General features: G+C 37.3%; 1 protein-coding gene across 4 annotated transcripts in view; it reads left to right on the top strand.

Moving 5' to 3' along the window:
• The window catches only part of ITPR2 (inositol 1,4,5-trisphosphate receptor type 2), a 515671-nt gene that overhangs the window by 212706 nt on the left and 283891 nt on the right, over positions 1-19074 (top strand). For all 4 annotated transcript variants that reach the window (XM_047864958.1, XM_047864957.1, XM_047864956.1 and 1 more), the window contains 2 exons: positions 18572-18661; positions 18779-18904. In XM_047864958.1, coding sequence (XP_047720914.1) covers positions 18572-18661; positions 18779-18904 — 216 coding nt within the window. The remainder of the gene's footprint in view (positions 1-18571; positions 18662-18778; positions 18905-19074) is intronic.

The raw sequence follows: 19074 nt of genomic DNA, 5'->3' as shown, positions 1-19074 counted from the left end.
TGCACAAGGTGTGTCAGTGAATAGGACTCCGGTGGGAAAATATAAACAATAAGGTGACATGTTATCTACCAACACGTCAAGAAGTAAGGCTCCAGCTTTAATTCATTCATTTCTCAGTGTGGTAATTATTCACAAATAGACTTAATTTTGAGACTGGTCTTTTCATGGTTGCATCATGGCAGCAGCGTCCTAGACATTATGCCCCTGCGTGACAACACCAGGAAGGGGTATCTATGATTTTCATGCATTTCTGAGTCTCCTGTTTAGGAGCAAGAAAACCTTTTCCAGGCATCCCTTAGTAGGTTCTATCTCATGTCTACTTGACCAAAGCAGGGCACATGTTTACCTCTAAACCAATGGATTACAAGATTAATTCAGACTAAGTAATAGATGATCCTCAATCTCCAGGATACCCTCCCCTAAATTACAGTGGGAAAGGATAGATAGTAGAACAAAAATGAAATCTACTATCAAGAAAGAACAACCGACAGCATCTGCCAAAGTCAGTAGTCAGTGAATGCTTCTTATAATTATTATTGGTTTTTATGTACAGCATATCGTGCTGTTGACTATGATGGATATCGAATTATGAAATCTTAGGGTTAAAATATACTCATAGGGGTATCAAGTCCAATTCCTGTGTGATATTTATTTTCTCTCTGAATACCTCACATGAGATATTTCTTAAAACCAAACCACCCTTCTGTGATGGCAAATTCAGTAGCTCTTGAGGTAGCACATTCTACTGAAATGAACACGTAGTTTAAGAAATAGAATATTACCAGTAAGGAGTCCCTGCAGTCCCTCCCCATATCCCAGAAGAAATCATTCTCATGAGTTTATGATTATTCCCTTGCTTTTCTTAATGGTTTTATCACACATATTTGTATTTCTGGAACATGGGGCATTTGGGTGGCTCAGTTGTTTCAGTGTCTGACTCTTGATTTCAGCTCAGGTCATGATCTCATAATCTATGAGTTGGAGCCCTACATGGGGCTCCACACTGGGCATGAAGCCTGCTTGAGATTCTCTTTCTGCCCCTCCCCTTTTCATGCACACACACAAACTCCCTCTCAAAAAATAAATAAAACAAAAAAATATGAAAAATATTTCATTTAGTCTGTTTTGGGTATATTTTTGTCCTCCATCCTTGTTTATATATAGCTGTAACCCATTGATTTTTTTCTAATATATATTAGAATGCGCATTACATTTTATGCACATGTTTATCTAGTTAACTGTTGGTGGACATTTTCATTCTTTAAAGTTCTAGCGTTTTTAAAGAAAATTTGCTACCAAAAGAAATGCTATTTTGAAAACTTTTGTATGTCACCCGATGCACATGTTTAAGAGACTCTTCCAATTAAAGACTTAGATGTGAGACCTGAAACTATAAAAATCTTACAGGAAAACACAGGCAGTAATTTCTTTGACATTGGCTGTAGATATTTTTCTACATATGTCTCCTAAAACAAGGAAACAAAAGCAAAAATAAACTACTGGGATTATATCAAAATAAAGGCTTATATTTATTTTTTAAATGCTTTTATATTTACTTTTATTTGAGAGAGAGAGAGAGAGAGAGAGAGAGAGAGAGAGAGAGAGAGAGAATGAGCAGGGGAGACGGGCAGAAGGAGAGAGAGAGAATATTAAGTAGGCTCAGTGTAGAGCCCAACATGGTGCTCAATCCCACGACCCTGGGATCATGACCTGAGCTGAAATCAAGAACTCAGACACTCAACCAACTGAGCTACCCAGGTGCTCCCAAATAAAAAGCTTTTAAATGGCACAGGAAACCATCAACAAAACACAAAGGCAACCTACTGAATGGAAAATATTTGCAAATGATATATCTGTTAAGAGGCTAATATCCAAAATACATAAAGAACTTATACAACTCAGCACCAAAAAAACTGAATAATCCAATTAAAGGTGGGCAGAGGACCAGGGTGCCTGGGCAGCTAAGTCAGTTGTGCATCTGACTCTTGATTTTGGCTCAGGTCATGATCCCAGGGTCATGGGATTGAACCCCATGTCCGACTTTGTGCTGAGCATGGAGCCTGCTTAAGATTCTCTCTTCCTCTCTCTCTCCATCCCCCTCCCTCTCTCTCTCCCTTGTCCCTTCCTCCTTCTCGTACTCTTTCTCTCTCTCTAAATAAAAAAGAAATCTACTTAAAAAATGGGCAGAGAACATAAGTAGACATTTTTCCAAAGAAGACATACAGATGAACAGCATGATAAGATGCTCAACATCACTTATCATCAGGGAAATGCAATTTGAAACCACAATGAGATATTGCCTTACATGTGTCAAAATAGCCAAAAATCAAAAAGACAAGAAATAAGTGTTGACAAGGATGTGGAGAAAAAGGAACCCTTGTGAACTGTTGGTAGCAATGTTAATTGGTACAGCCACTGTGGAAAACAGTATGGAGGTTCCTCAAGAAATTAAAAATAAAAATACCATATAATCCAATCATTGCACCAGTGGGTATTTACCCAATGAAAATTAAAACACTAATTCAAAAAGATATATACAATATATGCACCCTTACTTTTATTGCAGCATTATTTACAGTAGCCATGATGTGGACGCAACCTAAGTGTCCATTGATAGATGAATAGATACAAAGATGTGGTGTATGTATGTGTACACACACACACACACACACACACACACACACACGAATATTACACAGCCAAAAAAAAGAATGAGATTGTGCCATTTGCAACAGCATGGATGGACTTAGCATTATGCCAAGTGAAATAGGTTGGACTGAGAAAGATAAAAACCACATGATTTCATTCATATGTGGAATCTAAAATAAAACCAATGAACACACAAACAAAAAGCAGAATCAGATCTGTAAGTACAGAGAATAAACTGAGGGAGAAAGAGGGGATGGGCAAAATGGATGAAGGATAGGAGATCTAGGTTTCCAGTTAGGGAAGGAATAAGTCACCGGAATAAAAGGCATAGTACAGGGGATATAGTCAATGATAATGTAATAGTGTGGTGTGGTGACAGATGGTAGCTACACTTGGTATCATAATATAGAGAGAAGTTGAATCGCTATGTTGCACACGTAAACTGATGTAACATTGTGTGTCAACTATCCTCAAATTAAAAAAAATTAAAAAAGAGACTTCAGGATATATATTTAGGTGTAAAACATCTAGTGCGTTTATTTTTACCAAATAATGCCAGTTGTTTTCCAAAGACCGAGTGACACTCCCTCCAGCAATATATGAGAGTTCCTTATCCTCATAACTGCTGGTTTTTACGCTTTTTCCATTTCTGACAATTGGGTGCATTGACACATTTTCTCTGTTGTGATTTTGCTGGCATTACTCATGAGGTTGAGCCTATTTTCATATGCTTATTGGCCATTTCACTTCCACTTCCATTTTAGATTAGGTTAAATTTTGTATGGGCAAGTTAGGTCCTACCAATCCATGTATACCTACTACTGAGGCTAAAAATATTTAAAAAAATTTTTTTTTAGTATTTATTTATTTTTGAGAGAGAGACAGAGTGCGAGCGGGAGAGGGCAGAGAGAGAGGGAGACACAGAATCTGAAGACACAGAATCTCCAGGCTCTGAGCTGTCAGCACAGAGCCCAACGCAGGGCTCGAACTCACGGACTGAGAGATCATGACCTGAGCCGAAGTTGGACGCTTAACTGACTGAGCCACCCAGGCGCCCCAAGGCTAAAAATATTTTTGACTGCAAGTCATGATTATCCTATCCTATAAGTTCAAACTTGCATACAATCTTTTCATCTGTTATTTCTTTTTCTCTTACTTTGTTGTATTGGTAAGATTTTTCCAGTATAATGTTGAAAAGATAATGTCTTGCTATCCTTGTCTTGCTTCTGATCTTTAAGGGAATAATTTTAATATTTCACTGTTGAACATAATGTTTATTATCCATTTGTTTTGTAGATACCCTTTATCAATTATAGAGATCCCCTTCTATTTCTAGTTTGCTAATTTTTACCATGAATGGTTATTGGCTTTAATTAAATACGGTGTAAACATTTATCAAGATTATGTTCTTTTTCTGTAATCTTAATCTGCTAATTTTTAAAAAGTTTTCATTGAAGTTCTAGTTACTTAACATATAGTGTAATGTTAGTTTCAGGTGCACGATATAGTGATTCGACACTTCCATACATCAGCCAGTGCTTATCACAAGTGCACTCCTTCATCCCCATCACCTATTTCACCCATCCTCCCCTAACCTGCTAATTTTTTAAAAAAATGTTTATTTTTATTTATTTTGAGAGAGAAAGAGAGCACAAGGGGGAGGGGCAGAAAGAGAGGAGAGAGAGAATCCCAAGCAGGCTCCCTGCTGTCAGCGCAGACCCCGCTGTGGGGCTTGTGGGGTTTGATCTCACAAACCATGAGATCATGACCTGAGCCAAAATCAAGAGTCGAATGCTTAATTGACTGAGCCACCCAGGCACTGCTAATTTTAATAGCATGACTCATAAATAGAGCTTCTACCATAGTAACCTTGCATTCTAAAATAAATATATCTTGGTGATAATTTTTACATTGCTAGATCCAGTTTGCTAAGATTTTGTTTAGGATTTAACATCTATGTTGTCAGTGAGACTGGCCTGTAATTTTCCTTCCTTGTACTGTTCCTGTCAAGTGTCACTAGCAAGGTTAGACTGATATCATAATAAAGTGAGTTGCAAGATCTAATCCTTTCTGTGCATATGATTAGATATCTATTCCATAAATGTTTTTAAAAATATTTTTTATAGTTTATTTATTTTGAGAGAGAGAGCGAGCATGAGTGAGAGGGAGGCAGAGAGAGAAGGATAGAGAGAGAATTCCAAGCAGGCTCCACGCTGTCAGCATGGATCCTGATGTGGGGCTTGAACTCACAAACCATGAGATCATGACCTGAGCTGAGGTCAGACACTTAACTGACTGAGCCCTATTCTGTAAATGTTTGACAAAGCTTATCTGTGAATCTGCCTCGGCCTTGGATTTAGTTTGTGGGAAGATTTTAACTACTGATTCAATTTCTTTAATGGATATAAATTAATTCAAATTTTCTATTTTGGGTCAGTTTGTTTTATTTTTCTGGCCATATGCTTTCGTTTTCAAATTTATTGGCCTAAATTTATTGATATTCTTTCATTATCTTTTAACATTTCTTCTATCTCTTTAGCTTCAGACCCCTTTTTTATTCCTGATATTGTTTACTTGTGTTAAATTTTTCTTTTGCCCCTTTTGATTTCACTATTTGTGTTGTATACTTCTGTGGGTTCTGACAAACGTACAATGTCATGTGTCATCTTACCAGCATTGCACATATTTTGATCATCCTTTTTAGTGAATCCATTTTTGGCTTTGTTGAGCTTTTGGTTTGTTATTTTGTTATATTTATTCTGCTATAACCTTTTATGTTTCAGATTTTAAAAAATTTAATGGTATAATTTCCTTCTAAGGAACTGCATTCCACAAATTTTGACAAATGCCATTTATATTATTGTTCAATATTAGATATTTTAAAATTTCCATTATGACTTCTTCTTTCTCCCAGAATTACTTGGAAATGAGTTCTTAAATTTCCAAATGTCTAGACGAAATTTATCCCTTTTTGTTATTGAATTCTTAATTAATTAACTTGTGGCAAGAGAACGTGGTTCTGATGCCATCAGTTATCCAAAATTTGTTGAGACTTGCTTTTTGGCCTATTATATACCATCAGGTTTTGTAAATGTTTTATGTGGGCTTGAGACGAATGTGAACAGGCATAGGGTTCCTTGTATATGGGTAGTAAGTCAAGCTTATTGTGTTTAAAATTTTTCTTAATGTTTATTTTTGAGAGACAGAGAAAGACAGAGTGTGAGTGGGGGAAGGGCAGAGAGAGAGAGGGAGACACAGAATCCAAAGCAAGCTCCAGGTTCGGGGCTGTCAGCACAGAGCCACTGTAGGGCTTGAACTCACGCACCATGAGATCATGACCTGAGCTGAAGTCGGACGCTTAACCAACCCAGCCACCCAGGTGCCCCAAGCTTCTTGTGTTTGAATCATTTATCTACTTACTAATATTTTTGTTTTCTTGACATATCCATAATTGAGAGAGATTTGTTGACATTTCCACTACAATAGTATGTTTATGAATTTTTTCCTGTAGTTTTATTAATTTTTACTTTGTATGTTTTAAGGCTATTTTTGTTTGCTTGGTTTTCTTCCACTTAACTTTTTAAAAAAATTTGTGTATAGTTGACATGTTTTAAAAACTTTTTTAATGTTTATGTGTTTATTTTGAGGGAGAGAGAGAGAGTCCATGCACACAAGCAGGAGAGGACAGAGAGAGAAGGAGAGAGAGAATCCCAAGCAGACTCTGTAGTGTCAGTGCAGAGCCTGATGTGGGGCTTGAACTCACAAACCATGAGATCATGACCTGAGCCGAAATCAAGAGTCAGACACTTAACCAACTGAGCCACCTAGGTGCCCCTAGTTGACATGTTTTAAGGCTATTTTATTTGATGCCTATACATTTAAAATTAGTTTTTTCTGGGAAAACACCATTTATCGGTTGAAAGATATTTTCTCCCACTTCTGATGATAATATTTCATGTCTTCAGGCTTCCGTTGGTACTGTTGAAAAGTTGCTGTCTGTTGAATAGTGGTGCTTTAATTCTGAAACTGATTAAGTGTATGTTAAAATTTATGATTGCTTCAATATCTGTTAATTTCCTTTTCATGTTTTCCCTACCTGGGACTTTGTGCTGAATTGGAATAATTTTTTTAGACTCATATAAGTCGCTCTTTAAATATGTCTTATCTGCAGTCCACCTACTGAGTTTGTAACTTCAGTCATTATATTTTTTCATACTTGCAATTTGATTTTTAAAACAATCCTTTTGGTCATTTTTGATCATCTTTTGTTGCTTGCTAATTTTTGTGATTCCATATGGCTATTTTTTAGACTGTGTATAATAATTCCAGGATCAGAATACCTTGGGTATTTTTTTATGATTCTCACTCATGTTGCCTGTTTCCTCATATATTTGGTCATCTTTGATTATGAGCTCATACCTTTTTTTTTTAATAGACTTTTTTAGAGCAGTTTTAGATTTAGAGAAAAACTGTGCACAGAGTACAGTAAATTCCCATATACTTCCCCCATGGTCATATTGTCATTAATATGGCACATTTATTCTTCGATAAGCCAATATGGATACATTACTATTAATTAAAGCCCATAAGTTTACTTTAGGTTTTACTATTTATATTGTACAATTCTATGGCTTTTGACAAATGCAAAACGTCACACATGGTATCACACGGAATAGCTTCACTGCCCTAAAAATCCTCTGTGCTCCACCTGTTTGTTCTTCCCTTGTGAAACCCCGAGTCCGGGAAACCACCGATCTCTTTACTGTCTTTATTTTTTTGCCTTCTCCAGAATGTCGTATGGTTGGAATCGCACAACATACGGTTTTTGGAGACTGGCTTCTTTCATTTAGCAGTACACATTTGAGGTTCTTTTATGCCCTTTTGTAACTTGCTAGCTCATTTCTTTTTATCACTGAATAACACCCCATTGTTGGATTGACAACAGTTTATCCATTCACCTATTGAAGGACATCTTGGTTGCTTCCAGTTTGGGGCAGTTACGAATCATGCTGCTGTCAACATTCGAGTGTGGGATTTGAGCTCTTATGTTTTCGACTTCGGGCATGGAGGTTGAAATTGGGCATATTTTCCTCCTGAATATTTGTATTTGTGATTGCCTTGACCTGATGCCAGGGGTCGCTGCTGGCGTGAGACCACGATGCTTTCTTCTCCCACATCTGTCTGAAGGCAGGAGTCTCAGGTTTAGTTCTCCAAATTTGACACTTGTTAGAACTGACTTCATCTATGTTGCTAGCATTGGCATTTACCTTCAGGAAACCTTATCATGTTGCCTTGAAGCTTAGAGTTCTGATTTGGTTTCAGGTTACTTCTTTACTTTTCTTCCTTTCTTTTTTTTTTTTTCCCCAGTAGATGGAAGATGGGGTTTTGGAGTTCTCCTTTTCTGTGAGCCCAGAAATGTACTTCAAATAGGTTCTTTATCTAGGATGTAGCTGTTTTGTAATAGGAGGGTTATTTGCAGTTTTAAGTTTGCTACTCTTGCAGGAGTCCATGGGAATGTGTTTACTTAGATATTTAGTAATTTAAAAAATTTATTATGAACTCATATCCTATGGAACTTTATATGTGTAATTCCTCTGAGGGTTATGTTTAATCTAGAGAAAATTTCATTTGCTTCTGTGAGGCACTTTAGGTTGCTTTATTTTTTGTAACTGTATTAAATAATCTTTTTGGCTTTGGACCTTTGAGGGCCCTTTAATAGTGGGAATTCTAGTCACAAATCTTTTTTTTTTTTATAACTTTTTTAAATGTTTTATTTATTTTTGAGACAGAGAGAGACAGAGCATGAGCAGGGGAAGGACAGAGAGAGAGGGAGACACAGAATCTGAAATAGGCTCCAGGCTCTGAGCTGTCAGCACAGAGCCAGATGCAGGGCTCAAACTCACAAACTGTGAGATCATGACCTGAGCTGAAGTTCGATGCCCAACCTACTGAGCCACTCAGGTGCCCCTCTAGTCACAAATCTTAAGTGAAAATGGGCTTGTCTTTGTATGCAGGAGCTCAGGAGAATTCTTTTTTTTTTTTGGTTTTGACCAAGCCAAGGCTAAGTCAGGTATCCCTTTGTTCTTCTTTGGGCCACATCTTTTCCTGGTTTATTATTCTGGATATCTCCTCTAAGGATTCCTGGTTTGAAGGCAGGGTCTCTAATCAGAACTCCTGTCTTCCTTGGGATTCAGGCTTTGTTTGCTTTCCATTGTGTGAGTGAGACATATTTAAACTCAGTCTCCAGGTTATAAGACATGGACAGATGCCCTGAGGGCCAGTCCTGTTTGAATCCAGTGGTTGACTACTGCTTGGAAATTTTGATGAATTTTTATGTTTTCTGGCCTCTATTTACTTCCTTTTTTTAATTTTTACTAAAAAAGGATTTTTTTTTCCAAAATGGGATATTTAAAAGGTTTTATCTATCACTTTTAGATGTTGTACTTGGAGGGGTTTCTCCACACTTCTGCTTTGTCATATTGGACAGTTCTTAAGTTTTCTTTAAACTCTTCAAACTCTTCTTTATTTTGAGACCATACATTTGTCCTTTTAATATCTGTTTACTGATGTAGGTTTGAGGCAATGTGGACCATATCTGAACTGTCTCTGTTGGATTACTGTTGTGCCTCTCTAGAGCAAAATCCTTCTTTTGAACATTCTGCTTAAAGTGTAATTTCAATTTCTTCCCCATCATGCCTATGTAAGCCTTTGTACACACCTAAACTTCTCATTTCCCTCCTTGAAATTCAATATCTGCAATCAGAACTAATGTTCAAGATATGGCTCTTGTCCTCAAAGAACGAACGTGTGCAAAACAGTGTGACAAAATGCATGATTAAATACTGAACTGTGCTTGTAAAAATGAGGGAGGAGTCACCGTGGGCCTGAGGACTTGGAGAAGGCTACACTATTTTCAAGGGTTGGGAACACTTAATTAGCTAATAGATTAAAGAATAGTAGCAAGAGAAGCAGAGTTCAACAGGAATAAGTGGTCTGTATTTGAAGTGTCTGGAAACCGGGAGCCTCTGAAAATTCTTGGGTTCGGAGGTGAGTATACTATCTTGGAAAGTTTAGTCTGGCAGAACAAGGGACTAAAGGTGGGGACCAAGTAGGAGCCTCTTGCTTAAATTGAGGTGTGAGGTTATACACGTATGAATTAGGGCAGCAGGGGTAGAAATATATATACATAGGTGGGTAGATTGCAAAGACAGGAGAGTTTTGCATTTATAATAGACTAATACAAGGAGAAAAAAGTGAGAAACTACAAAGTTACTAACATACACAGCCAAATAAGCTATGCTTTGCAATGAACCGACTGTCAAAGCTCGTGACAATTTATTGTCAACAGGGTGAAATATGTCACAATATCAATGGAAACAGCCAGTAGCAGGCAGCATGCACTCTAGCAGGCCAAAACAGATAATAATCCTTTGTTGTTCAGTAAATCTTTACAAAGGCTCTAAACACAGAATGATTAGCATTGTTTTAAAATGGCTCATAAGGGTCTTTGTGCCTGCTTAGATATCAGAAGACCAGATAACATTAATGTGATTCTTTATTTTTAAACGTGGTTCTTCATCTTAGTAATAAAAAATGTTTCTTATAACATAACATAAAAGGTGTTTTTTTTTCTTAATGGTAAGACACCTTTACCTTGGGCAAGAAATGTGAATTGACAATCCATCTACTAATACTAACAAATCTCAGCATATGATCCCAAACTCTCCTATTATTGTAGTTGATTCTCTTATAAATAGGGCAGAGGATGGGGTGGATTTGGTCCTTAGCAGCTATGAGTTTTATTACCTGTTGTATGTTATATTTTCTTTTATTAAACTTATTTTCCAGGGCATTAGAAGACTATACTCTCCTTGTTGAAAGATTAAAGGCTAGAATAGAACAAGTTGCCAAATATCAGTAGTATTACTAATTCATCACATTCAAATATGTGTCGAATTCTAAACATAGGAAAGAGGGATTAATTCAGAAAAACATATTCAAAGGGGTTAAGTCAGGATTGCCCTTCACATCCATGCATTCTAGATTTATATCTGCCCATTTAATTTCATAATTTTCTATTCTTTTAATGGATGTGTAATGTAAGGAACAGAATTAACTGAAAAATATCCCTGGATTTCCAGACAACAAGCTGGCTGGACTGTTTTGGAGGTCAGAGTAGGGAGTGTGGGAGGCAGTGTCTTCTCTTTTGAGTGTCTGTACCCAGTTCAGCTTCTGATGGGCAGAACTATGGCTTCCAGTCCTCAGCCAGAACTGTCCAATCTCTATGGACTCCTAGGTGGTGTTCCTGATACATTCCTATAAACAGTGGGCGCCTAAATCCAGACAGCCTAGTGCCCAAGATGTTAGTGTGCACCTTCATTGGTAGATTTGCTCTCACACTTGCCCCATAAGAAGTTACTACAAGGTGGAGTAGGAGCAGTTGCTCAGAAATCTAGACCCATGCTGCTGTTTGGGATAGTACCCAGCCCCTACGGGGGGTGATGGAAGGATGGGGGACACGTGCCTTTCTTGCTGACACTTGGCTTGTGCTTTCCCCCTTGCCCAATAAAACTATTCTTTCTCTATGCTAAGGGATGCTATGGAGTCATCCTGGGCATGTGGTAACCGCAGAGGAGTGCATGTGGTGTGAGAGACATTATTCCTCACTTTATCTCTATGATTATTTTAAACATAAGTCCTTGAAGATTTTGCATTTCACTGAGAATGATACACTCTCATTATTAAGGATTTTTGTTCTCTTAGCATCAACTTTCCTCATAGGTATTTGAATTTTCATTTGCAGATTTATCTTAGTGAGAGAATGAATTTAAATCCTTCCTGTCTTCTCTCCTTCCTTTTTCTCCCTTCCCTCCATTGTTTTTTCTCTATTTCTCTCTGGGCACACCTTTCTCATCTCATGGTTTTTCTATTACCTCCATATGCTATTATTCTTTAAAAGCAAAAACTGGTTTCCATTCTTTGCCTACTGCTTCTGATCTTTTTTCTCTGATAAGCAAGGAGGCAAGGAGGCAGATCCCTCTAGAAGGATATCTTGAAAGAAAATTGTGCTTTTCCAAGTGCTAGTACTTTGATTCTGCACAGCAGGAAAATAGTTCTACATAAACTTTGTTTCTTCAGCAAAACTTCTGATTGACTAACTCTTGACAAAAGCAATGGGTACAATTTCTAACCTTCATGGCTTGGTACAGATGGAGTCCATGTGCTTTAGACAGAACCTTCCTACATGTCCTGCCCAATGAAGGACACTGTGGCATTTGCATTAAGAACTTTTGTCCATTGATTTCAGGGCATGCTTTCCTGAATTTTCCTTTTCTGGAATTTGTTTTCTTATCTCCATTTTTAGAATTTTGCCACAGACCTTGTTGTATATTTATTTCATTTGTTTATATAACATTACATATCCTGTCTTTGCCTCTGAGCAAATGCTACTGAAGGTGATTACTTAGGTGAGTGCCACAAAAATAAGTCCTTTCACAAGATACCCATCCAAAAATGAATTTTTGGTTTTGAGCCAAATGCTACTTTTATACATCCTCATTCCATTTGGTTATAATGCAAATTCTTGAATGTAATGCTTACATCCCCTGAGTTTGTTTCTTTGAATTACTTCTACTATAAGAGTCTTTTCCCTTCTTGTCTTTTGGCCTACATTTAAAATTAATGCTGTTTTAGGATAAACTTAGTATTTCCCTTCTTGTTATAGAGAACAGTTCTTGTCTTGCTATTTTTTTTTCACTTTGCCATTTGTTCGCAATTTCATGTAAGTTGTTAGTGAGAATTCTAAGTTTTTATATGGTTTCTTTTCCTCAGCAAGTAGCTTATAAGAATATGATAGAAGTTGATTCATTCACATTAGAGCAGATGTCATTGGACCAGGCACTAACATTTCTGTAACGCTTGCTTGCTAAAGAGTGAGTCTAAAAGAAGGTGCTGATGGCTTTCCTTTGCATTCTGTGTGTACATCCCCCTTCTCACAGCTACATCAGGGAGTGTTGTGATATGATTGTTTCTAGGGAAGCTTCTTTTACACAGCATCTCAGGTATCAGACACAGTCTCTAAGGACTCTATTATATTGCTGTTTTCATTTCCTGTACTGTGCTTTGTTATTCTGTGTCACCCTGTTGACAAAAGGGTTGCCTGTCCTTTCTATGTTTTATATCACTGGTGAGGATTATATTAAAAAGTATTATAGTATAAATACAGTATTGTAAAAAGTGTTATATATTGCTATACTGTAATGGGTTCCTGATGCATTTTTATGAAAACAACTATGAATTTACATTGAAAAGACCTGTCATCCATTTATTCCCTGTTTTCCTAAATTCCCTCCAGTGCCCTCTAGTGGAACACCCTCTTTTGGTACCTTATTTATCAGAGATATAGATGGCCAAGGAGATTTGGGATGTTTTCTAGGACATCTGATTAAACATCATCAAATACTAATTAAAATGCTGTCAAATGAGTCCATATTGTATTTGTCTTGGGACAAAGGGAAAGGAAATGGGTTTGGGGTAAGGTTAGGAATATGTTTTTACCCTCTAGAAGGGAAAGTATTTGGATTTGAGTTGAAGGAAGTCTGAAGGGAAGTTATCTGCCAGTGATGGTGGACACCATCTCTTCTGCAAACTGTAGATCTTGGGCCAAGTCTTCAAGCAGCCTTACATGTCAACCAGAAGCAGAAACTGTCAACCATGACCCCATAATTGTCCAAATTAGCTTTACATCCAAGGTCAGATACGTAGATCTAGAGTGATTTTAGGGATCTGCAACCCTCTAGAAGTCTTCCTAAATGACTGGTATATGACATTACTCTTAGATGGGAGGGAGAAAAAAATGCCATCCCACAGTGAGGTTATCATTCAGTTGTCTGAGGAAGGTGACGTATATTATGAAGGGCTTTAAACTAAACTATAATAAAAAATATTGATTATTAGATTTTTTTCCCCATGCTTTGGAAGAATCTGGGAAGGGAGAAGGAAGGCATTTGACTTCTGAAGTTGGGAGGATGGTGACTGGTAAATGATGCCACTGATTCAGTTGAATAATGGTTACAGGAAGAGAAGGCTAGGGATACAGATGGTGAGCAGAATGCTTTGCAGTCTTGCTGACTTGACAACATTGCTGAGGAAGGACATCCTGTAACTTCACTGGGGTGGGAACAAAGAGAAGACATGCACTGAGCTATTTTAATAATGCAGCTGCAGATGCAGGCAGTTCTACATAGTAGGATTTGGAAGGTTTTTGTTGTTGTTGTTGTTGTTGTTGTTGTTGTTGTTGTTGTTGTTTTACAAGCATGATTGCCCTTGTGGAAATTAAGGAGCCAGATTCCCATTAACTAGTGCCAATATTTAACTCATCATATAGTTCATATAAAATTATTTCCCTTTATGATTTTTGCTATTGATATAAAAGCATTTCCTTGACTGATGCAAGATAAATTTTGGGGGTTAGCTCTATTCAGAACCAGTATTTGTTTAAGTATTCACTCTTTGAGTCTCTGCCTAGAACCTTGCTCTCCATCCAATTCCTAGACTCTTCTAGAAATGTCTAGATCCTTCTAGACTATTCTTGCTATATTGTTTCTGAATGTACTGCTTTATGTTACAGTGTATGCTATGCAATTAAAAATCTACCTTCCTCTATAAAATCACTGAATTAAGCAGTTTCCCATATTCCATTAGAGGAAATAAATTCAAATTCTTCTAGATGATAGGAAATAATTATAGTAAAGTGCAAATACTTTTGGAGAGCCATTTTTATTTTTCATCACTGTTGCCAAAAGGGTAATTGGGGTATCTACTATGCGCATGGCTCTGTTCTTAATGTGAGCCTACTTAGCTTTGGGGCTCTGCATAAGTTACATTTCTACCTTTTGTAGCTTACTAATATTTTGTTTACTAGAATGAAGGCAGGGATTTGTAGAGTTGGCCACTAACCTAAGATCAACGTTATATAGGATTTAAAATGTATAATCAATTTCTGCCCTTTCTGGAGGAAAACTTTTGGAATACCTTGACTTAGAGCATTTTGGCATCAAAATTAAAAAACTCAAATGTGACTGTAATTATACAATTTCCATGTTTTTTAAATTCCCCTGATCTGCTTTGGAATCATCCAGATGTTCTCTGGGTTAATATTTTTGTTCCATTTAATTACACTGAATTATTTTCTGAAATTAAAAGGGGTTGATTTTGAATTCTCTAGTGCTGCCTCCTTTTGTTGACTGCTGGCAATTTTAAATTAAAATAATTATTCTTCATAATTCCCATACTTAGGGAGTTTAGCATTGTCTGTGTCTTCTCCCAGGCTGAACTAAAGAGCATAGATTTGTAATGTAGTACATTTTGCCTGAGATTACTTTTCTTAAAACAAGACAGCTGCTTTTCCTTCAGGTCATTGTTTGAAAAAATAGACTTAAATATACCTGCCAAAGCTTTGCCAGTATTTTCAACTGATTTTTTTTTTTATTATAAAGGTGACATATATCAGAAAGATCTCCTTTCCACCCTAGGAGATTTGTCATTCTTTACTCTTGTAATATCTTAATCCTAGTTTGTAGTACAAACTTGGTTGTCTTTTTTTTTTTTTTTTTCCAACGTTTATTTATTTTTGGGACAGAGAGAGACAGAGCATGAACGGGGGAGGGGCAGAGAGAGAGGGAGACACAGAATCGGAAACAGGCTCCAGGCTCCGAGCCATCAGCCCAGAGCCTGACGCGGGGCTTGAACTCACGGACCGCGAGATCGTGACCTGGCTGAAGTCGGACGCTTAACCGACTGCGCCACCCAGGCGCCCCAAACTTGGTTGTCTTTAATTTTCTTCTCTTCCAGAAAAAAAAAAGAACATGGCCTTTTAAAAATTCAGCCTCCACGTTTAAGAGACAAAAGAAATTTAATTATATTTCTAGCTTTCGCAATTTCAATTTCTCATCAATAGTTTTTGCTATCAAATAGAAACTCTGTCTCATTCTCTGACCTCCTGTCTTTTTCTATCTAAATGGTTTCCATTCATATCAGCAGTTGGGCTCCTTCCCTCTTCTGCACTGGCTTCACTTACATATATAGCTTCACACTTCCTCCTACAACTTTTTAGGATTTAGTTAGTGACGTCTTGTAGACAGTCTCTCTCGCATTCTTTTTTCTCTTTTATTTACCTGTGGTGGAGGTTGGACTGCTCTCCTTTCCCTCCTGGTACCTATCTATTCTAGGATAGATAGACAGGTGATACCATCCTACAATCCAACAGCAACCTTGTGAATGCTTTTGTTCCCTATCCGTTACTTTCTCAATTATAATACTATTGAGTGAAAGAGATAAGGTGGTCAGAAAGGTAGAAAGTAATCTTGAAGACTATCGCGGCATGATAAAGAAAAGAGAGTGGGGTTTAAAGAAAATGGTAGTGAACTACAGAATCAAATGCTAAAGAAAGTTTTGGTAATTATGAGTCATTGGCACACAAAGCAATTTTAGTACAGTGTGGTAGAGAGTATTCTTTTCTTTAAAAAAGTTTTTTTAAGTTTATTTATTTAGAGAGAGAGCAAGCAGGAGAGGGGCAGAGAGAGATAGAGAGAAAGAGAATTCCAAGCAGGCCCCACACCATCAGCATGGAGCCTGATGTGGGGCTCGAACCCCCGAACCGTGAGATGGTGACCTGAGCCGAAACCAAGAGTCTGGAGCTTAATGGACTGAGCTACCCAGGCGTCCCTTATTTTGGAAATGTAGTAGGGGCCATAATCTGAGATGCATGACTTCTTCCAAGGATGGGCATATCACTTAAAAATGGTAGTTTAGCCTCAACTTAGCCATATTTTTAAAGAGGTGAGAATGAATCAGTAGAGAGTAGAAACTGCTCACGCACAGGAAACAGAGATGAAGCAGGGAGAGGAGGCAGGGGAGATGGAATTTTTAAAAGCCATGCATGAGAAGTTTTGTTTTGTTTTTGTTTTTTCCTCTGAGACCCAGCAGGGAAGATAGGTTTGTAGATGGTACTGGAATTTGCAGATGGAAAAGAGGAGATGTTCATAGCCTCTGTAAAATGGTAAGAGAGGTTATTTGCTAAGGTTGGCATTCAGATTGGGAACCTCCATCTTGGGCAATATTTGCCTGACAAAAGCAAAGGTGAATACAAGGTTTACTAAGGCGTGGTGATGGGTCTGCACTGGTAGAGTCACTCCCCTACTTGAAGCCTTTCATCAAAATTCTTTTTTTTTTTAATGTTTATTTATTTTTGAGAGAGAGAGAGATAGAGAGAGAGAGAGAGAGAGAGAGACCGAGCCAGGGAGTGTGGGGGAGGGGCAGAGAGAGAGGGAGACACAGAATCCGAAGCAAACTCCAGTTTCTGAGCTGACAGCACAGTGCCTGATGTGGGGCTTGAACCCAGGAACCATGAAATCATGGCCTGAGCTGAAGTTGGATGCTTAACCAACTGAGCCACCCAGGCACCCCATCATCAGAATTCTTTGACCAGCACACAAAGGTTTGTCTGTTTGTTTGTTTCTTTTCTTTCTTTGTTTGCATTAATTTTGTGATTTGTCATGGAGACGGCTTTGGACAACAGCTGGAGACAAATGAAATTACATTGGCTGGCTTTGCATATGTTTGTCACTTCTTTTCCCTGGGTTTAGATTGGGGGTCCCCTCTAACTGTGAACCCAACACCATCAATATAGTCAGGAGTTCAATGTGTTGTTTGACACAAGTTGGATGTGACATTCATCCCAGTGCCATTTTGTATGTGTTGTAAATCAGGAAGGTAATCAGGCGCCACTCTACTAATTGGTCTCTCTACAGGATGCACGGACAGTTCTTGCCTTTCTCTATACACTATTCTGTGTGTTCTTTCTGCAGAGCCCTTTGGCTGCAGTGACCTCTTCACTTAACAAGTGCTCCTCTACCTCCACACATCTCTCATACTTCAATAAGTTTCATCTTTCAAGACCTTGGCTTCAACTTGACCTCCTTCATAAAGCTGTCTAAAGCTATGGTTTTTCTCCCTTTCCCTCTCTGAATAGTGAATTCTGCTCAGTTCAAATCTTTATTTTCATGTTTTCCCAGTTTTCCTAATTAGACTGTACTGTTCATGTGGGAAGGACCACATATTCTATTTCTTTTCGATCCGTTCATCTTTGTCTGTTACCAGGCATGTGTGAAGTCTTAATAAATGTTCACTTATTAAATTATTTGTGACATATTTTATTTTTCTTTAATGATTACGAGAGTTGATATTTAAAATATGTCACTCCCTATCTTTGTGTTTTTATTGTACTGCTACAAATAATTGTTGCCACAATGAAATATTTTGGTGTTTTGGGACCGCTTAGGAAGCTTTATTAATTTATTAATTTAGAATATTATTTTTAATTTAAATTTTATTTTCCTTTCTTCATTTTCATGGTTTTTTACATGCTTTGCTGGCCCCAAGTCATGACTCTTAAGGATGTCATGGTAACCTGGCAGAGAATTCTTGGGTTAAAGTGTTCTTTCCTTCCATTCCTGCAGTGTTTTTCAGCTGTTATGATATGATTCTTCACTCTTTTTTTCCCTGCAGTTTATCCCTGATGACGAAATTACACATTTTATGCCCTGGATTTTTACTATTCTTTCTCCTATAGGCAACATAAAGCAATGATATATCTGATATGTTTAGCATAAGGAAATACACTGATAATATTATGTGTATTATCTTTTCCTTTTTAACTTAACTCTTTAATTATCAGTAATACTGTTTATCTTGTAATTTGGTGGTTATTTGGAAATAGTAATATGCATGACTCTTTCAAACCAAGGAACTTTTTATGGGATAAAAAAGTACAAAGGAAACATTTAAGAACATTTTATAATATACTCATTATTTATTACAAAGTTATATATGGGATAAAAATGCATACTTGTGTTTGTTTTAGGAATCAAGCATTTTAAGTCCAGTGCAGGATGGAACAAGGAAGCCTCAGATTGACAGCAATAGGGGTAATAACTACCGGATCGTGAAGGAGGTCAGCAGATGTCCACCATTTTTATATGGGCTTATGTTTGCATGGCAAATAATTTGTGCTTGTGTATCATATTTAATATTATATCTTTTATATTTAATGCTTTTCCTCTTTTTCAAGATTTTGATTAGACTAAGTAAACTCTGTGTACAGAATAAAAAGTGTCGGAATCAACATCAACGATTACTGAAAAATATGGGAGCCCATTCGGTGGTGTTGGATCTTCTGCAGATACCCTATGAAAAGGTTAGTTCTTAGTTACTTAAAAATTTTTTTTTACAAAAGTGAATTACTGGGACCTTATGAAGATAAAAAGCTTCTGCACAGCAAAGGAAACAACCAACAAAACTAAAAGGCAACCAACGGAATGGGAAAAGATATTCGCAAATGACATATCGGACAAAGGGCTAGTATCC

This window comes from Prionailurus viverrinus, chromosome B4, assembly GCF_022837055.1.
Source record: "Prionailurus viverrinus isolate Anna chromosome B4, UM_Priviv_1.0, whole genome shotgun sequence".
NCBI lineage: Eukaryota > Metazoa > Chordata > Mammalia > Carnivora > Felidae > Prionailurus > Prionailurus viverrinus.
The sequence above is the reverse complement of the archived record's forward strand: the minus strand, read 5'-3'. Positions and strand labels throughout refer to the sequence as shown.